Below are 20,381 nucleotides of genomic sequence, written 5' to 3' on the forward strand. Positions count from 1 at the left end.
CTAACATGATTATATGTGTAAAATTAAAAGGGTATCCTAATTAATTGGATTATTAAAACTATATTTAAAAAATTTAAATTAAAAGGGTATCCCAATTAATTGGATTATTAAAACTATATTTAAAAATTTAAATTAAAAGGGTGTCTTGTTGTATATTTTTATATCAAAAATATCGAAAGTGATTGTTACCATAATAATTAAGTTAGGTGTGCACGATTTGATAAGAATTTATTTATGTTCGTTTAATATACACAAGATTTTGTTAAATAAAATATACAAAATTTGTTAAATAAAATAAATAAATTTGAATGTGTATGTATTCGGCTTGTTAAGATTTGTAAATAATATTTATGAATCCGATAAAGAGGATGATGAAAGAAAAAAAAGATGAGGAGGTGGAGATGGAGATGGAGATGGAGTTTGATAATTATTTACTTTGCATGTCATAGGCAACAAATCAAGTGATAGGGTGATTTCGCTCAACCCAAACGTCTCTTCACCGGCTCTACAGCGAGATGAAGCAGTTGCAGACTACCCAATCCAGGTCCGTTGACCTTGACATGTTCTGGCACTCCTTCGTCTAAGCATGTGGCAGACTACTTTTACCCATTGTGATTTGGACCATAACAAATTGGCATTGGCAATTATTTTGAGCATTTAGTCGAGTAAGATCCATTGTTTGTTAATAAATGAGTAAGATCCCTCGTAGGCTCGTATGGTGTTTTTTGCGTGACTCGGTCACTCAAAACTGAGTGATTGAAATTAAAAGTCGTCTGTCTGATCATGCAATACTGCAGATTCCCAATTTATTACACCATTTCTTATGCTAATTGGATATTCTTTTTTGATTTCTATCAATTGTTTAAACATTTGCTATATTATTTATTAGTTGGTTAGGTGGAAGAAGACTAGATCAAAATCAAATAGGTCGCTGGCAGAAAAAGAAAAGAAAAAAAGAAGATGAATAATCCTTTGACTTGGAATTTGGGATGCCATTTATTCCCTAAACTCTAATTCCTGCCTCAAACATAAAAAAAGAAAGCAGAGGAGATCTAATCGATCAAGCAGAAACTAAAAAAAATAAAAATTCAGAAATGGGGAAGGGAGTTCTGGAGCTGCAGCTGGTCGATGCCAAGGGACTTCAGAACACCGACCTAATCGGTATCTTTATCTCTTCTTTTTCTTTTGGACGATATATATAATTGGCTCCAGAATTCAAGGATCCTGGTAATTTGGTAGCAGGAAAGGTAGATCCTTACGTGGTGATCCAGTACAGAGGCCAAGAACACAAGAGCAAGATTGCTCGAGGTCAGTCAACCCGTCGCAGGATTTTAAGTTTGACTTTTGTGCTCTCCTCTCGGATCGCCTTCTGATCTTCTTATAATTGAGTTTCAGGTCAGGGAAGTAATCCTACGTGGAACGAGACGTTCCGGTTCCTGGTTCGCTCGCCGGCGGCGGCGGCTGCAGACCACCAGAACCAGCAGCACAAGGTCACGTTGAGGGTCATGGACCACGACACCTTCACCGCCGACGACTTCCTCGGCGAGGCCACGTACGTACAGAAGATTTTTTATGGCATTTTTGGCGGAATAGAATTGATGATTGTCTAGCTCTTCGACGACTATTTGATGGCGCAGGATCTACGTGGGAGATGTGATTGCTCGAGGGGTGGAGGAGGGGGCGGCGGAGCTGCAGACTACCAAGTACAGGGTGGTGCTTGCCGACCGGAGATACGGCGGAGAGATCCGAGCTAGTGTTACCTTCACTAACAAGGAGGTAATTCATTAATTAGCGAAAGCCAACATATTTTTTCATCCTAAAAATATCTTTATTTATTCTAATATTGTTATAGTAATTACGGTTTTAGTTGCTATAACAAATAGCAAAATTTGATCAAATTATTATACATAAAAAAAATACTCTTTAAATTAATTTTAACCAAGTTTAAATGATTTTGATCACATTTGAACAATTTTAACTAGATTAGTAAAGAGTCTTTTGACATAATGTTTTATGTATAGTAATTTGGATTAAGTCGTGTTATTTTACTTTAATAGATTGTCTCAGTTATAGTCATATAGGTGTCTGTTAGCACAATTTAAAAATTAGAGTATTTTCAAAATAAGAAATATATTGGGGTCACAACTTTAATGCGTTTCTTTGCTAATTATGCATGGGTTTTATGTATTGACAACTTTGTTATATTTTGATTAGACGGAAGAAGAGGAAACAGGAGAAGAGTTTGGTGGATGGAAACACAGCTTTCGCTCCTAAGATTTGTTTAAGCACTTGTTTGCTATGAATGTTATGAATGCTGTTTGTTTTGTTAGAGTTTGTTTATGGAGATTGTCAATGTGAATTGTTATGAAAGATTAGCGACTTTTATTGTTTTGGTCAGACACTTTGTTATTAGTTTTGTATTAGAGCAAGTTTATCATTTTAATAAAAGACTAGTCATATTAGCAGAGTGGTTGGCTACAGATAAATTGTGTTAAATAGGTTTTGAATAAAATTGTGAATGCTAAATCATGCTAGCAAATTTTAAAATTATTCTTAAAATTTTTAATATATTATCATAATACCCCACGTTTCCATTAGGATTAATGGAGATTTTAATATATAGGGTGTCAGTTTTCTAGATCAAAACTGTATTTGTTTGTGAATTTTTAGCTATTTAAGTTCATGAAATAATTTTATTCAAAATTGTTAATGATTTTAAATTGATCAAAATTGAAAAAAGAAGCCATAGTATAACAAAGTTTATTAATCTAGAGTAGTTCAAGTCATATAAAAAATTATTATATACTCATAAATTGTTCTAAATTTAAAAAATTAAGACATATATAGGCTTTGAAAGGAATATTTAAAAGAATACAAGGTGTCCCTCTAACAATTCTAGTAAAAATGAACATACTTCTAATTTTTATCCTAAGACTTTATAATCCTCTTCTAAGCATAGAACAGAATTTCAAATACAAATTTGTCGAAGAGATCTTTACAAGGACAGGGAACCAGCGAGGATGGGCAAACAATCTTACAACTCATCCGATTCACGTGGATTAATAGATAGATTGTTGAGCTATACAGATTTTCTCTTAACCTCAAAGTCTACTACACTCCATAATATGAGATTGTTACTTACTATGAATAGCCATCTTACTTATGCGGGTATAGTGCCCCCATTTAATGATAATGGCATATCACCCTCTGAACTCGAGGGACCATCAAGGGTGGTCTCTTGATTTTTCTTTTCCTCTTCCTCTAGGAATCCTTGCTTGAATCTATCATAATTTGTCGGTTCACTTGGTTTGAAGGGTCGCTCCCCCAGGACTTGAACCAAATCATCTTGGTGCAGAACTTCCTTCTTGAGCAGGAGCTCTGCAATTTGTGTGACATGATCTTTGTGCTCTTTTATCAGTTCCAGAGTCTTCTCGTATGCCTTGGAAATCCACTCTCTCACCTCACCATCGATGATGGCTCCCGTCTTGCTGCTGTATGGCTTGGACAATTCGAAACCATCTTCACGCTGGGGAAAGGAGAGAAGTCCAACCTTGTCACTGAAACCATAGACCGCAACCTGCGCATAGGTCATTTTTGTGACCTTCTCTAAGTCATTTTGTGCACCCGTAGAGATTTTTCCAATCAAAACCTGAAAAAAAACTCAGTCATGTTATTTCAAACCCACCAGAATTTAGCTGTGTAAAGTAGAATTGTAAGATGTTACACAGACTAGGAGTTATACAGACTACATTATTAAATTGCAAATAGCATAGACAATCACTGCAATCCTTGGGACAGATCATGAACAGGAAACAAAGGGATGCAAATTTACAATCCCGAGTGAAGTCTAAGTTTTCAGACTTGGATCGAATGGGGTTGATGTGGTTCTAGTTTAACAAATAAGTAATTCAGCTAAAAGCACAGAGTAATAAGATATCAGACGAAATTGTCAGAAATTTATGTTTATGAAGTTCATCCAAGTGTGTGATTAGTGATTACAGTTGTAAGTTCAACAATATAATGTTCTCAAGAAATCAGAAAATACTAGAGAAATAAATAGAAATTATCATAAGGTCAAGTGTCAAGATACATCATCCCCCTCAACAGCAAGTACCAATTGAAGTAGTAGTCCCACCAAGGCACCAAACGAGTTATGAATATAATAGACTAGAGTTTGGAAAAGATTCCAAGATGAAGCTTCATCTTGGATTAGTCTTACTAATAATTCATGGTTAAACATCAGCTCCAGGAAATAAATGAGTACTAAATTCAATTCATGTAGAGATTGTGAAGCTATGCAATAGGAGGTGGAAGGCCAAATCAATTTAAAGAGAAAAACAATTGCATAAAAATGTCAAAAGACATTTAGTTTATTAATCAAGTATTAGTAAAGAATGACATTTTGTAATGAGTGCCCTTTTATCCGTATAGAGATTATATTAAAAGATCCAGTTCAATTATAACATACCACATTTAAACACTAATCAAATGCAATGCACAAACTAAAAAATATTAAAAAGGAGAGTTGTTTAGAAGGCCAGTTCAAACCTCTTCAGATGCGCGCCCACCTAGGGTCATGCATGTCATGTCAAAGAGCTGCTCTTTGGTCATCAAAAGGTTTTCATTAGGGACATATTGAGCAAATCCCAGAGCTGCAGTACCTCGAGGAACAATTGTTACTTTGAGGAGGGGCTCAGCATGCTCCAAGAACCATCCAACAACAGCATGACCAGCTTCATGGTAAGCAACAGTTCGTCGTTCCAACTTACTGATTACCTTTAAAAAAAAGTTTATTATGTAAGATTTGCAGAGCATGAATGACTTAGAGATAGACAGCCTAAAGTTGCTCAGGATATCCCTACATTACATTTGAACCATCAAAAAGACTCAAAACTTCTCTAGTAGAAGTCACAGCTGCTCAATAGCCAATCAATAAACAAATCATTATAGCGTCATTTTCAAGTATCCAAATTTTTTATTACCATTAGCTGAAATCTAGGTTAAAAAAAAACAAGATAAATTTTGGGGAAAACAATGATAAGTAGAATGAAATTACCTTATTCTTCTTCTCCAATCCACCAATGATCCTATCAATAGCAGCCTCAAAATGCTGCATCGTCACTTGTGTTTCTCCACTTCTCACAGCAATTAAAGCTGCCTCATTACAAACATTAGCAATATCTGCTCCAGCAAATCCAGGAGTTAAAGCAGCTAACCTTTGGGAGTAAAATGATGGCTCATTGTCTAGCTTGATCTTTTTAAGATAAATCTGGAAGATCTGTTCACGGCCCTTAATATCAGGTTTATCAATTGTTATTTGCCGATCAAATCGTCCAGGTCGTAGCAAGGCTTTGTCCAAGACATCAGGTCTATTTGTACCAGCAAGAACAACCACTCCTGATGTTGTCCCAAATCCATCCATCTCTACCAGTAACTGGTTCAGTGTGCTTTCCCGTTCATCATTGCCACCTGCGAAACCTCCACGACCTCTTGCTCGGCCAATGGCATCAATTTCATCGATGAAAATTATACTAGGAGCGCATTGTCTAGCTTCTTGAAACAGGCTTCTTACTCTGGCCGGTCCAACACCAACAAACATTTCCATAAAATCAGACCCTGAAATTGTTAGGAATGGAACAGCAGATTCACCAGCAGTTGCTTTCGCAAGAAGTGTCTTTCCTGTGCCAGGAGGTCCTACAAGAAGTGCACCTTTTGGGATTTTAGCTCCCAGTTCCTCATACTTTTTAGGATTTTTTAGAAAGTGCACAAACTCCATTATTTCTTGTTTGGCTTCATCACAGCCAGCAACATCTTTGAAATACACCTAGCTTATGTGTAAAGGACAAATTAGGATAGACATACAATAATGAAAATACAGGAAGAATAAGGTCTAGCAAACAGCTCATTTAATTCAGTAAAAAGCAGCGCGCGCACAGCAGACAATTAGTTACTTACCATCACTACTAAAGTAAAACAAAAAAATAGAAGATTAACTTTCTATTCATTGTCTTGTTAATCAAAAAAGGGAAAACAAGAAAAACTAAGAAGCCTAATAAAGATGACATGCTTGCCTTGTTTTTTGAGTTCTTATCCATCTTGGTCACCTGAGCCTTCCCAATGTTAAAAATACCTTGACCACCCTTTCCTGAACCACCAACACTGACTCCACCTTGAATTCTTCTGCCCATAAAGTAAAGAAGACCAAAGAAAAAAGCTGTTGGAGCAAACTTCAGTAGCTCTTGATACCAAACTACCTCAGAGATATAAGTTACTGGAACATAGTCATGTGAATCTATGCCCAATGATTCCTGCGCTTCCTCCAGCTTTTCTTCAAATGATCCTAAGCTTCCAATATTAAAATAGTACTTGTACTGACTAGGTGCATGTTTAGGATAAGCATCAGCTGAACCTCGAATTTCATTGTCATGTGCTCGTTTGTTTATTTGAGGAGTGCTTCTGACATAAACTTTTGCAACTGATTTGTTTGATACAACAATGTGATCAACTAAACCTCTCTCTAATAGCTTGTTTTTGAACTCTTGGAAACTAATCTGGAAAAACAAAACTTTGCATCAGAATAGCAACATTTTATGATAAAAGCCAAGAAAATTATAAAAGGAAAGCCACTGAATGGAATTATCAAGTGCATTATGTACGATTGAAATTTTACAAATGAATATGATTACATAAATTAATAAAATTTTACCTTTATGTCAGAGAATCCATGTTTGGACCTATGAGGTATTATCAATGAAAACGAGACCCAACAAGACAGCAAGCCGTCCTTGCTGTATTACTGGTTTGGATACAAAGACAATAAAAGAAAACATAAAAGTTCATTTGCCAATTCACAGTGGTTGTTGTAGCATTCAAAATTGCAGCAACTAAAAACAAAATTGTTGCATCATCCTCCAAAATGGTCAAGTCCTCTATTAAATGATAACTTAGACATTGACAATACCAATGAAAGATGCAAACTTGCACAGTTAGCAAAAGGTAGATAGGCACTATGCTAAAATAGTTGACAGCTCAAGTGAAGAGAAAAAATTGGACAAACAATTGGGTTTTTCACAAACATCTTTAAAGGATTTAGTGCATGTGATTAGCCATTAGTCCAAAACCAACCAATTTAAGTATCAAAGCTGGTAAACAATTGGTTTACTCATAAGTTATTGTGTGTTATGCACACATATGGCAAACTATGTGCCATACCCATTATTTGAACTGCCAGTTGAATATATTGTAATTTTCAGCAGGTGCAAGTCTATGCATGTTATACAATAGCATTTCAGCCTTGAAAATTTACAGTTGCAGACAGAAAGCAATTGTTTACTAGGTAAATAAAACTATTTAGATGGCTTAAAAAATTAAATGAAAGGCAGACCTCTTTCTGTTCAAATGAACCTGTTGAGAAAGATGAAAGCAATAGGCCAATAAATAGAAGAGGAGCTACAAAATTTTGAATTTGTTTCATAAAGTCCTCCTGAAAATTTCCATGATCTTCTGGGTTTGAATCGCCTGCAGATAAGAAAGAGTAAATGGTTGAGAACAAACTCTCTAGTTAAATCTTCAGAGATTTGGCAAACATATAGCTTGAAAGCACAACATGAAGTTTGAAAAGAGTAAAACATATCCACAATATATAGACTTGATTTACAGGAACCTGAGGCTGTGTTTGGGAATCCAAGATCCTTATTATTTTATTTTCAAAAAAATTAAGAACTTTGAGATGAATTTATTTTTTATTTAAACAAAAACTATTTGTATAATCTAACAAAAAGAGTTTTGAAAAGAATGAGAATTATGACATCTTGTTAGGCAAATCATACTCTTACTTTGAATGCCCATCTTTTAATGAAAAACAAAAAAAAATATTTGATTTCAAACATTTTTGTAGGAAAATGATGTAGCAATATAAAATCTTACCAAATTTAATATTATGCAAATATGTCTACAAAATATAACAAATTAAAATAATACACAAGCAATCAAAGGTTTAATAAATTATATTAATTAGACTAAATAATTATCCTTATCATTAAGTGTTAAGAAATAATAACTTAGACTATCAATAAAATACAAAGTGTAATTTTTGTGAAAATATACAATTTTATGTGAAAAATATATAAGTGAAATGAAAACAAAAAATATTAGAAGAAAATTATTATAAAAAAAAAAAAAAAAAATGGAAATTGTAATTATATATTAATGTTGGGGCCAATGGTGAGATATGCAATTGTGTGAACTGCAATGAAATTATAGTTAAATAAAGAATTTAAAGATATATAGTAGGCCAAAAAAAGTATAATTTGACTAAAATCTTTTAGGAGAATTTAAAATGTGTAAGTTGAGCATCAATTTAGGGGCTCCATTGAAAATTTTATGAATAAAATAAGATAGAGTGATGAACAATAAAAGAAAGATCACTAGTAGAATAACAATAAAATCTATTTTCCAACAGTGACAATTTCTATACAAATATGGCATCATTAAGAACTAAGGCTATGCTGTTACTAATACAGAGGCTATTTAGATCTTTTTCATAATTATCTTAGGTTTTCTTTGATCACTTTTAACTCTACATCATATCTAATTGATTGAGTTTCTCCACTTATTTCCAAGTCATTCATATTATCATAGTCCAATTTGTTACATTTTAGTAATCACATTTTTATTAAAACCTCATGCATATATCTCAACATTATTTCTTGACTCAACACTCTCTGAGAGAACGAGGCTACCAATATCAATTACAAATAATTTCCAGGCTAAAGTTCCATTTGTTTTACTGAAGAATTTTTTTTAATATTTTGTGTAATAGAAAATTCAGTCAATAATTTTTTTGCAGTAAACTTTCTTTTGGTGAAAGGTTTTTGTTGAGAAAAAGTAATTCCCTTTAAAAGGAGGAAGTTATTTTCCCTACTCATCCACAAACATTTTTCTTTACCAATAAATTTATCCAGTCCTCCAATTTCCATTCTCCTTTATGCAGGCTGATCAATTTGGGGAAGTTACTATAGCAGAACAGGCCAAGCAATTCAATCAATCTGGGCAGATCAAGTAGGTCAAGCAGTCTGGTCGAGCTAGGTGGTCCAGGTGGACGAATCAAGCCAAGTGATCTAGACAAGAGTGATTTGACACGTTGATCAACTTGGTTTGACATTGTGGTTGAGCAAGACTAGCGAGTCAGACAATCTATGCAGTTCAAGCAGGTCAAGTTGTCTAATCCGTTTAGGCTTATTTGTTTGAGCAGTCCAAGCAAAACAATGGGTCGAGAGCTAGTCAAGCCAACCGGTCTGACGAGTAGTTGAGCTGGTTGTGCAGAGAGGCCAGTCAGTCTAGTTGGGCCGACTGAGCTAGAGGGCCAGTCAAATTGGTAGGCTAGTCAGGGCGGTTGAGTGGACAAGCTAGTTAGCAGATTTGATTGAGTCAATCAATCTGCACAATCTGGTACGTTCAAGCGAACCAGTCGATTCAATTGAGTTGGATGATCCAGCCAGTTTGAGCAATCTGATCTGTTCAAGGGGGACCAACCTATTCAAGTGAGCTAGTTGGTCTGGATGATCTAGCAAGTCTGGGGGGTCAGTCGTGTTGATCAGTACCATTAGATAGGCTTACTTGAGCCAAATCATCTGACAGACCCGACTTTAAGAAGAGAAAAATATTTTCCTGTGTGCACCAAATACCAAAAAAATATTTTCAATACATTTTAGTATAGATCCAAACAATAAAAAATAATCTATTTTTTGAAAATAATTTTTTCAAAAACATATTTTCTACAAATAGGACTGAGCAATCAGTTCAAAATCAAATCGACCGAACCCATACAACTGAAACCTACAAACCAAAATTTTTTCTATCTAACCGAACCGACCCAACTTTCCAACAAAAAATCGAGTAAATCGAACAGATAAAATATCAGTTAATTCAGTTAAAAACTAAATTAACGAAACTTTATAGGGCTATTCAGTTTTTAATCGAATTAACCGAACTTTATACAGCCAATCACGCGACACGGTCATGTCTCCACACGACACAGCCATGTTAGGAGACAAGGTCAAGCCGTGACATGCTAGCGTAACATCAATTTATTCAATTTAACCGAATTAGGAATTTGAAAATTGAAACAACTACCCGAAATAACCAATATTTTCTATAAAAAAAAAAATGAATTTCCGAAATAACCGAACCGAACTTTTAAATTGGTTAATTCGATTTAACCAAACTTTTGCTCACAGCTACCTACAAATAAGTCATTTTCCTATAAACTAGGAGACTTTGAGCAACAAACCACAAACACTATTGCCTTCTAATTGCTGATACTTTGACTTAGTCCCATTGAATTCAACCTTAGTTCTACTTCGTGTTAAATACTTAATTGCTAATGTTTGTTGCAACAATTTATATTTTAAAGATAAGAATTGAGCTAATCATTTAAAAGAGAATCACTAGACAAACAACAAGTAGTTCTACCATGGTAATGACATTATATTTTACTAATTTTTGTTGCAGTATTCAAAGTGCGTAGCATAGTATTTGTTTTGTGCTTGTATCCTCATTGAATTGAAAAAGCACATTGGGTTATGGAGATGAGGGGGTAGTCGCCAATGCATTCACTATCTATCCCATAAACTTATGTCACGGGGTCATTTAACAAAAAAGGGGAAAGAGTTTGATGAAATTACGACCATGTAATTTAACTATCATGCACCTTTAGGATCCGATGTGTTGTTTGCATCGTCTTTAGGGATCTCCTTCTTATCCTTCTGACGGTCGTTATCGTAATCTATTAAAATAAATAAATCTTGGTTAGTAACAGGTGCTTCCAGGCAATCATAAATCACTTTACCCACAAGATCAATTACTTTTCTCGCCGGAAGATCCACCGGAGAAAAATCTCCTAAAACTAGGATTCGCGAACAGAAACCTCAGGTCCAATAGATGATTCCCTGATCCGACGGCCTTGCTCGATCCGAATCGAGTCAGATAACCCCTCGCAAACCCTAGTCCGGCGCCGTCGCATTCGAAGGCCGATACCAGAATGTCGCCGGAAACCACATTCCGAGCGCTACGAGCACAGGAGAGAGCAACCTAAGAGATCAAACCGGATTATTACACCGAGAGGAGGGAATCATCGAACGAGAAACGGAGGCGGAGGGACGAGATCGTACCTTGGAGGATCCGGAGCGTGCGGATCGCACGAGGCAGCGGCCGAGCCAGGAGAAGCGCATCGAGCGTGAACTGGAGGAGCAGGAGATCGGGATCGGGGAGATGGCGAGGCGGTGGACGAGGAGAAGGGGCGGAGTGGGAAGATGAGACGTCGTCCACGGTTTTTATTACGACTGGGGCGGCCGCCAGTGCCGGAGCAGCTTCGGGCCGCTGGTTTGAGGACGAGAGAGTGTGAAATACAATTGGCTGCCGGGTTGAGGACTTGAAAGCTGAATTGGAGATCCGAATCCGAGCATGCGGATATTTTTGCTCAAAAGTCTTTCTTGGAAGTTTTTCATGTTCCATGCTAGGGATGACAATGGGTCGAATTCGGGTCGAATTATATATTCTCCGTACTTATATTCATCGGGTATAGGATATCTAATGGGTATACCCATACCCATTAAAGAGAACTATATTTTTTTATATAAAATAATCAGAGAAAATTAATGATGAGAAAAATTCATAATAATATGTCGCAGCTGAGTTTCGAAATCTAGATCACTGATTGTTTCGCTTGTGGAATTATTAATAAATCTTAAAATTATTTTTAGTATGAATAGAAAAAAGATATTAACGTAAATTTATTTTAGGCTTCACCAAAGTTAGTTAGTAAAGGGGGAAGATTTTTAATAAAATAGTAAGATATATATATATAAATTAAAAAAAACGTAAAAAACATTTTAAAAAGTAAAAAAGGAAAAAAAACGTAAAATAATAAATAAAAAAATAAAAATAAATAAAAAAGTAAAAAATATCTGATTAATTATTTAAAGAATTTAACCGTTACATTATAATCCGGAGCATGAATAAATGAATCTTATAATCCTAATGTCGTTGATTGCTGGCTATTAATACCTATCAAGTTTGTAAAAGATTTTAAAAATTAGGTTTTTTTTATAGAAATATAGATGAGTTGTTTTCTTAAAGTAAAAGATGATATCCTTCCTCTCAAGCGGTCCAATAATGATCTCAAGATAAAATATATATAAACAAATTATGAAAATATTTAATCCTATAATAATAGTCCAATACATGGGAGATCAGACATGCCTTTTATATCTACTAAGAAATTGATTCCAGATCAACTAAATAACCATGAACATATCAACAAATGAACTATTTTATGAATACATTTAGATGAATAAAAAATTAATATCTAAAATATTCGAGAAATAAGTCTAACTTAATTGGATGGTGACATCAACCACAAGCATGAATACACGAATACGTTAAGCTCAATTAAAAAAAAAAAAATATGCACAGAAAAAAATCTTAGAAAAATGTTAAGGATAGGCCTATAAAATGAAGGTATCTATTTAGACCATCCCAATATTCTCATTCAAAATCTAAAATTTAGGGTAAAAGAACTACTTTATTAAATTTAGATATCCATTTTTCACTATATGATACATCAGCTTCCCTATAATTTATCATGTATTTATTTTTTTATTATTTTTTCTCTTTCCTTCGTATTTTTTATTATTAGATGGAGGAAAGAGATAGAGGAGAGAGAAATTTTTTATTATTAGAGAAAGGAGAGAGAAATTTTTTATTATTAGAGGGAGGAGAGAGAAATAGTATTTTAATGTTTAGGGAATGGAATCCATTCCCTAAATTTAAAGAACTACTATTCATAAAATGTATATTTAGGGAATGAGTAGGGTAAATATTTTTTTAATGCAAAATGTAAAATTTAAGGTAAAAGTTTAATTTAGGGTAATTGATGTGGATGCTCTAAAAATAGAATAGTAGACCATGAATTTACATATTAATTCCTAAATATTTACTTAATTTTTTTTATTGTATTGAGATTTGAGAGAATGAGATCGACGAAATCTAAAATTAGGCTACGATTTAAAAAAAAGTTTGGAAATTGGGCCACACGTTAAGAAATGGGCCATTAGTGAAGGTCCAACTTTATTTAATTAAGTTCTCTATTAATTATGATCCTTTTACGAAAAGAACTCCATTTTTTTCACACTTTGAGTTTTCTCTTGACTCCTATAAAATCACTACAAACTCAAGTTGAAATCTCTCTTTTGAGCTCTTCTTTTATGTTTGTTTCTAAAGAATTTCAAAAAGTTCATTAAAATTTAAAATTTAGAGTGCTCTAATTTTTAATTGAAGTGCAATATTATCTTAAAAGAAAAAGAATATATCTCTTACTTAAACTTTCAAATTATTCAAAGGGGAAAAGCCTAATTATAAGACTGAGCTAACATCCAAAGTGGTGATTCAATAATAATCACAACAAAAGTAATAGTTAATATAAAATTAATTTCAATCAATAAGTGTTTATCAGATGATATATATGATGTCACATGTGTACAATAATTATTGATGTTGTATTCCATAAATCCATGTACATATAGGTTCCTTCAACCACAACAATAAAACATATTAAATTATTCTCTTTTTTTTTTTTCTAGAGATAGAGCTTGGAGGAATGAGCACTAGAAATGATTTAGAAGAACAAAAAGAGTCCCCCAAAAGTTCCTTAGCCATCGCTCATGGCCGTGAGAAATGGGTACGTTTGAACCGGAACTTAGACTAGAGAGAAGAACTTAATGAGTAGGTGCTTCTTGATCACTATACCACAAATATAATGACTACCTTAATCATGCAAGTGAGATAAAATCAAACCATATATTAAGAATTCAATGATAGAAGTGTTTAAGCCATTAATTATTTTGAATTTGTGCAAACAAAGTATGTCATTTTAAAATCAGTAACATGATAAGAACTAAATCAATCTCACACATAATATCTAATTATCACTAATTCCATGTGAGAAACACACCAGAAATACATGTGCTCAGATTTAATAATGTGGGCAATTAAGTTTGTTTAATGCTGATTTAATAATTAAACTTAAAATGACATGATCATATATTCACATAAAAAAGATTGAAGAAAATATCAGATTAATTTAGCATAATAATCTTGATCTAGAGTCACTGTTCAATGATCGATGAACCTTAAAATTTATGATTGAGTTGCTTGATATATATATATGTGATCGATCATATCAACATACATAAATTAAAAAGATCGATCGTTTCACAAAAAACCAAAAATTAACTTTATTATTTGAAGATAAAATATATGTCTATAAATGTGTACATGTCTTTGATCGGCCCAGCCGGAGCTCAAGGTCCAATTCTTCTACCGCCACGCCATGCTGCCCCGCCGCCGTCTGCTCAGTCTCCTCGCGGTCGAGCCTCCGTGAAGCAGCGGCGCTCTTGGTGGCGCCGAAGGAGGAGCGAGGGCCCTGGAGCTTGGTCTTGGCCTTGTCCTTGCGGTGCAAGTTCATGTGCCCTCCCAGAGCCTGCGCGTTGGAGAAGCCTCTTTTGCAGAAGATGCAGTCGAAGGAGCGAGCACAGGGCTTGTCGCCGCCACCGACTTTGCAACCGCTTTCACCGCCCTCCATCTCCTCGGCCGGCCGGCTAGGGCTAGTGCTAGGGTTAGGGTTAAGAAATGCAAGAGAGATGGTCAGCTACACACAGTTAAGAGAAAAAACATTCTCCTAATTACTAGTCAAACTCTGAGTCTCCTGTTGACTCAGTTTCTTTCTTTTTTTAAACAATGTTAAGAGAAGTTAGAAAGATCAACAAGTATAACTTAATTTGCGTGTAGAACAACAAAAAGAGGAAGATCTAGGGTTCGATATTTAAACAACTTGTGATGCTGGGCATCATGCCAGGAGTCATCTTACTTTTTGGATTTAGTTGATGACCGAAATATGAGATCGGTCTGTCTACTTTAAAATAAATCGGTATAAATTGAATATCAAGTATTAAAAAGATAAGTGTTCCAAGCGCCGGCCGGAAAGTATAAGGAAAGAATAAAAAATGGGCACGGTTGAGAGCCGGCCTTGGACGTTAGTGCTGATCAAAGGGTGTAAAGGAAGAATATTGTTGTTTATATTAATTATGCCATTGGTGGAACAGGTTTCCTTTGATTGAGTAAAAGGTGTCAATCCTGCACGATTTTAAAAATAGAAGCTGATCGATAGTGTTCTTAAACAAATGAGAGATTTGAAGTTGGACAGTAGCCCCATACTTTGGTGAAGCAGAAAACAGTACAGATCTTTTCATAACGGCCGTGAGCACTACAATTGAGGTTCCATTATATTGGAAGATCTAGACTGGTATTTTATATTTCTCTAACCGAGCAAATTTGAGCATTTATATGCGAGCAATATAATTTATATTCCGGAGGGTTAAGTCTGTCATGTGATAACCAACTCAGCTGGGCGCTTGAACTTAGAATTGGATTAGACTTTGGTGTAGAAGGGATGAATTTTAGTGGGCTAAGTAAAAAAACTTACACGAATAATTTAAAAAAAAAGTTGTCTAAGCTGCAGTCCAGGCTTAAGATCCCTCTCTGGTTGGATCCTAATGAATTCAATGGATTCTAAGGAGTTCTTTAGTTGTTTTGTGCGAACTTTTCTTGTCAATCTTTGGAATCATGCACCTTTACTTTTAGATCTCATGAGGTGATCAGATTGTTGACTCTTAAACTTTTAGAGTCTGAAAATAACCGGTTATGTTAGCAAAACTTCTTTGAAGTAGTAGTGGTTGTATGAGATCTTCTATTTATTCAATAATAGCCTTCTTTTCTTATAATTTTTACATTTTATTTGCAATCCTAATTCACTAAAATTGTTACAATAATTCTAACAATCATATCTCATAAATATGTATCAATTTCTATAATTTATCTTAATTTTGTTGACTATACGTGACTTGTTGAAGCAAGCAAAATCCCAAGTTAATTAAAATTTTCAAAAAGAAAACACTTCGAATGCAAATTATAATGAGAGTTCAAAATGCATTATTTTCTTAGACTTGTGATATTTGATTAACAAATAATAGAAACTAAAGAAGTGACTTTTTGCATCACATACATATATCTAATTTTAATTTATATGATAGTAAATGTTATATATATATAGGGGATGATATATTGCTTGATGTCTCTTGTGTGACCGTAAGTGACGTGCTCATGTGGCGTTGCTCACTCAATTTTTTTATATTATTAAAAAAATTATTCTCTCTCCCCTTTTGCCCTCCATTCAAAACCTTCACTCGACTTTTCCATATTTAAATTTCCCTCGCTCTCGCTCTTTCCATCACCGCCATCTTCCGTCACTCTTGCTCCTACCGGCAATGCCCCTTCTAACCTATCCGTCACAAGCAAAGTAAAGACACTACAATCTAAGTACAAAATACAGTCGCAAGCTAAGCACAAATGGGCTGGAAACCTTCAAAACACTTTCACAAATCTATTTTCTCTCCCAGTCGGACACTTTTTTAGTTAATCTCTTTCTCCAGTCGGACACTTTTTTAGTTAATCTCTTTCTCCACCCACCCTTCGTTCAAAATCTTCAAAACAATTTTCCAAATATGTTTTCCCTCTCAGTCATTCCTACACTCAGACACACTCGCTCTAAACCCTTCGTCGTCACCAACTCCCCTTATGCTCGTTCGTTGCAAGCTAATCAAATGTGGCATAAGTTTCTTCTCAAACGGGCTGGAAGCTCCCCAAATTGCCGCCACAAACAAAGTCGATGCTACCCCTCCCACCTCTCCATTCTCGATCATAAGCCCTTTCTCCAGTATCTATTTTTCTCTCTATACAATATTTTTTATTAGGGTTTATGTTACAACGTGCGAGCCCTAGCTACTACACGTTGTAGCAAATACTCGACAATATGACTTTCTTATACACAGAGGGGGGGGATTCCAAAAAGACGAGCAATTAATAAAAATAAAAAATAAGCACAATAATCCTTATTGTATAAATAACTGATATATGTTGTAGTAGTCACATGGACAGTAATTGCCACACATTGTTGCAACTAGTATCCAAGTAGTTGCTACAACATGTAACAGTTACTGTCCAATAGCTACTACATGTTAATTGATATCTTGATCCTTTTACCTTGTAAATTAGTGATAAAGAATAAATATGGTATTTGAAGTTATAGTGTTTATAGGTCTTCTGGCTTAAACTCTTCCATGATGTATTAACTCTTGAACAAATTAGTGATGAAAAATAGACTTTTAAATTTGTCTTGTTAAAGCAACTACACTACTTTGGAAGTCGATTGAAAATCCTAAAAATCCAAAACTCTAAACCCTAAACATAAGGTGAACAGTCAAATTAAATAACTTACGATAGGGATGAAGATTCGGGGGAAAAACTATAGGCATCATGATGAGGTTAATAGACTAAACGATAGTCACGAACGAGAGGGATAACCAAGCAGGATGGTTTGAAATGTTTCTCTATTATGGGTTACAGCGGAAACTATATGGCCAAAAGGGCAATTACTCTATCACTTTCACATTGTAGCAATTGCTCGACAATAGCTGCTACATCGCATGATGTAGTAGCTACACGTTTATAGTCGTTGCTACACTTTGTAGCAACTAATCGAGAGTAGCTGCTATAACATGCAATGATCCTAATATTCAATGCATTTATGAAGGTACTCATGGAGCATAACAACTTTATTTACTTAAGTAAACTTTTCTTACACTCTTTGTCAAAAGTGTTGGCTAGAAACACAATCAAACTGGTAAAAATAAAATTTCTTCCATACACAATATATTCTGTTACATTGTTTCATAATACAAAACTTAAAGATACAAAGATATACAAGTCATTCAATCTTGCAATGTTGAGTAGCTGCTACATGTTGTAACCACTACTTGAAAGTAGCAGCTACAACATGTAGCAGCTACTCAATATTCCAACTGCTACACCGTGGACCTGACATTGTAGATATTAATATCACATTGTTCTACTGCACAATATCTGCAACAAGGGAAGTTTATGATTAGGAAATATTTATAACCTTTTTCTATCTCCCTCGCGTGCGTTGGTCGTAGCTGGGAGAAGTTTGGGCTATCAACGTCCACAGTGTTCTACATGAGCGATCAACCTTGATCAACAGAAGAGATTTCTTGAAATTTATAGAGCTACACAATCTAGAAGTTGAAACAATAGCATATGGAATGATGTTTGTAGCAAAAATATTCCTTTCTGAACCCCAAACAGGTCGCGTACAACCATATGAAGCTTACAATATTCCATGGAAGGTAACATGACTGCTTTGTCATTTCCGTTTTGGGAGGAAGACACATTACCAGATTTTGAATAAAGATAGTGGATGTCATGAAAGGAATGACGAAGATGGTGACGGAAAGATGACACCATAGTTATGCTACTCGCTAATATATAGATGTTGTGAAAGGATTGCCGAAGAAAATGAGGAGGCTTGTAAAAGAGTAATGAAACAGAAGCGAAAAATGAGAAAGCTCCCTTTACGTCATCATCATTTTTTTTAATTAAAATAGGGGTGCTATTAAATCTGGCAATAAAAGGTGTATTATACGCTCATAATTGTCCTTCTAACAAAGTCAGATTTTGCCTGTGTTCGCGGACCATGGTTTATAGAAGGTATGAGTGGTCATTTTGTGAAAGACATGAATCAATGAACTAGAGTAAGTAGGTCATCATTAATTAATTGATAAATCGCCATAAATTCATTGTTTGATTTTATTGACCATTCAATCTAGGAATATTAAGTAGCTACTACCGCACAGTAGCTGCTACACGTTGTAGTAACTACTTAGACAGTAGTTGTTATAACGTATAGTAGCTATGTCTACAGTAATATTAACGTAATTTTGACTAATTTAAAATATTTTTTTACCAAGTTAGGTTAAATATCAAAAATATTTTTAGGGCTAGTACTAGATTTTACAACATGTAGCAACTATCTGTCCAAGTACCTACAACACATGCAGCAGTTGCTATACATTATAGTAGCTACCATATAGTAGTTCCTACAACATGTAGCAACTATTGTATACTGTAAGTTTAAAGTAATTTTGATTAATTTAAATGATCTTTAGGATTACTAGATTTTATAACGTGTAGCAGCTACTTGATTAGATCTAGATAAAAAGCTAAGATTGATTTAATCTATTATTGTCTGAAAATGAAGAGTAACTTCTTATTAAGCATAAATGAAGAAAGAGTTGAAGACTTTTATTGGGTTGAGATACATAAAGGGAATAATATTAATATAATAAACAAAGATAATAACAAAGAACAAATAAGAAAATCTTAAGTCAAAAAGTTAATACAAATACTAAAGCTTGGAAAGGGCTATAGTTAGACTTCAGTTATTTGATTTATAGCATTCTATAATACTACATCAACTTGGGACAGTTATCATCACAGTTGCATAAGTTCAGTTTGATTCTTTGTCTCTCCTAAAATAGTAGCATCCAACTCCTTCCTCACTTGGTTTCGTGTTATGTGAGAATCTTAATATAGGCACGAGTTATATGATGATCTATGGCTTAACTGAGAGACCTGTTTGAATTAATTTATAAAATTCATAAATTCATAAAGAAAGAAAGATATAATAGAAGAAAGATAAAATGTATCGAGAAACAGAGGAGTTTACTGATAGAGATGTCTTTCAAAGGCAGAAGACAGAGTTTGAATCCTCATCAATAGGGGGTTCTTTAACACCACCCTCAATGGGTTTTATCTTCCTGCTAAAGAAGGACATGATCCTTTAAGAGTTCAACTAAAATCACTGTATAAGAGGAAGAAAAGCTAAGCAACATAAAGGAGTTAGGTTGATAGATGATTTATAGGAAAAATGATTCTAATAACATTCAATCTTGATAAAGACAACTCAAACTGAATTGTCTTTTTGAAACTATAAAATGGGTCATCAAAAGACTTGCTGGTTATGCTCAAAACACTTCTCAAAACCTGTAAAAAGATAGGACAAAGAGTAAAGACAAGGATTACTAAAATGGAATTATAGTGGGCAGGGGAATAGGTTCAAACCATAATATCTTAAACATAGTAAAAACATGCAAAACCATTAAGTTATACAGCATCTCAGAAAATAACACTCAACACTTAATATACACTAAAAATCTATTTTTCTAATGAGTAAGCTCTTATCAAATCATGCAGCCTGTCCGGTTTGGCATGGAAAGCTTTCTCCCTTTGAAGTGCTTCTTCTAGGGCCTCGTGTACCTAAAAATGCATCTTTTCTAGGGCTTTCGCTGGGCAGTCATCAAACGAAGTAGAAATTCATGATAAAGATATGTTAGTTGATGAAGAGGAGG

At 34.4% G+C, this 20,381-nt stretch overlaps 3 protein-coding genes across 4 annotated transcripts; 1 reads left to right on the forward strand and 2 right to left on the reverse strand.

The window, feature by feature from the left end:
* The first annotated feature begins 911 nt into the window (after window positions 1-911).
* On the forward strand, window positions 912-2,467 carry LOC122024185 (elicitor-responsive protein 1-like). Of its 2 annotated transcripts, none has more exons than XM_042582747.1 (5): window positions 912-1,161; window positions 1,240-1,308; window positions 1,396-1,552; window positions 1,638-1,776; window positions 2,215-2,467. In XM_042582747.1, exons 1-5 carry the CDS (start codon window positions 1,095-1,097, stop codon window positions 2,272-2,274), a joined length of 492 nt encoding a protein of 163 aa, XP_042438681.1. In that variant the 5' UTR covers window positions 912-1,094; the 3' UTR covers window positions 2,275-2,467. The 2 variants fall into 2 exon arrangements, with proteins under 2 accessions (XP_042438681.1, XP_042438682.1); XM_042582748.1 differs by having other exon boundaries at window positions 916-1,161; window positions 1,243-1,308.
* Window positions 2,468-2,911: 444 nt separating this feature from the next.
* On the reverse strand, window positions 2,912-11,393 carry LOC122023463 (ATP-dependent zinc metalloprotease FTSH 8, mitochondrial-like). Its single transcript, XM_042581580.1, has 8 exons — window positions 11,172-11,393; window positions 10,866-11,091; window positions 10,712-10,786; window positions 7,385-7,518; window positions 6,072-6,551; window positions 5,057-5,824; window positions 4,549-4,776; window positions 2,912-3,649 (listed from the first exon to the last, which is right to left on the reverse strand). Exons 1-8 carry the CDS (start codon window positions 11,229-11,231, stop codon window positions 3,161-3,163), a joined length of 2,460 nt encoding a protein of 819 aa, XP_042437514.1. The 5' UTR covers window positions 11,232-11,393; the 3' UTR covers window positions 2,912-3,160.
* A 2,927-nt stretch (window positions 11,394-14,320) lies between these two features.
* Window positions 14,321-14,641, reverse strand: LOC122022869 (transcriptional regulator TAC1-like). The gene has a single exon (XM_042580982.1). It carries the CDS (start codon window positions 14,639-14,641, stop codon window positions 14,321-14,323), a length of 321 nt encoding a protein of 106 aa, XP_042436916.1.
* Between the last annotated feature and the right edge of the window lie 5,740 nt (window positions 14,642-20,381).

Source organism: Zingiber officinale, chromosome 9B, assembly GCF_018446385.1.
Source record: "Zingiber officinale cultivar Zhangliang chromosome 9B, Zo_v1.1, whole genome shotgun sequence".
In the NCBI taxonomy this organism is placed as follows: domain Eukaryota; kingdom Viridiplantae; phylum Streptophyta; class Magnoliopsida; order Zingiberales; family Zingiberaceae; genus Zingiber; species Zingiber officinale.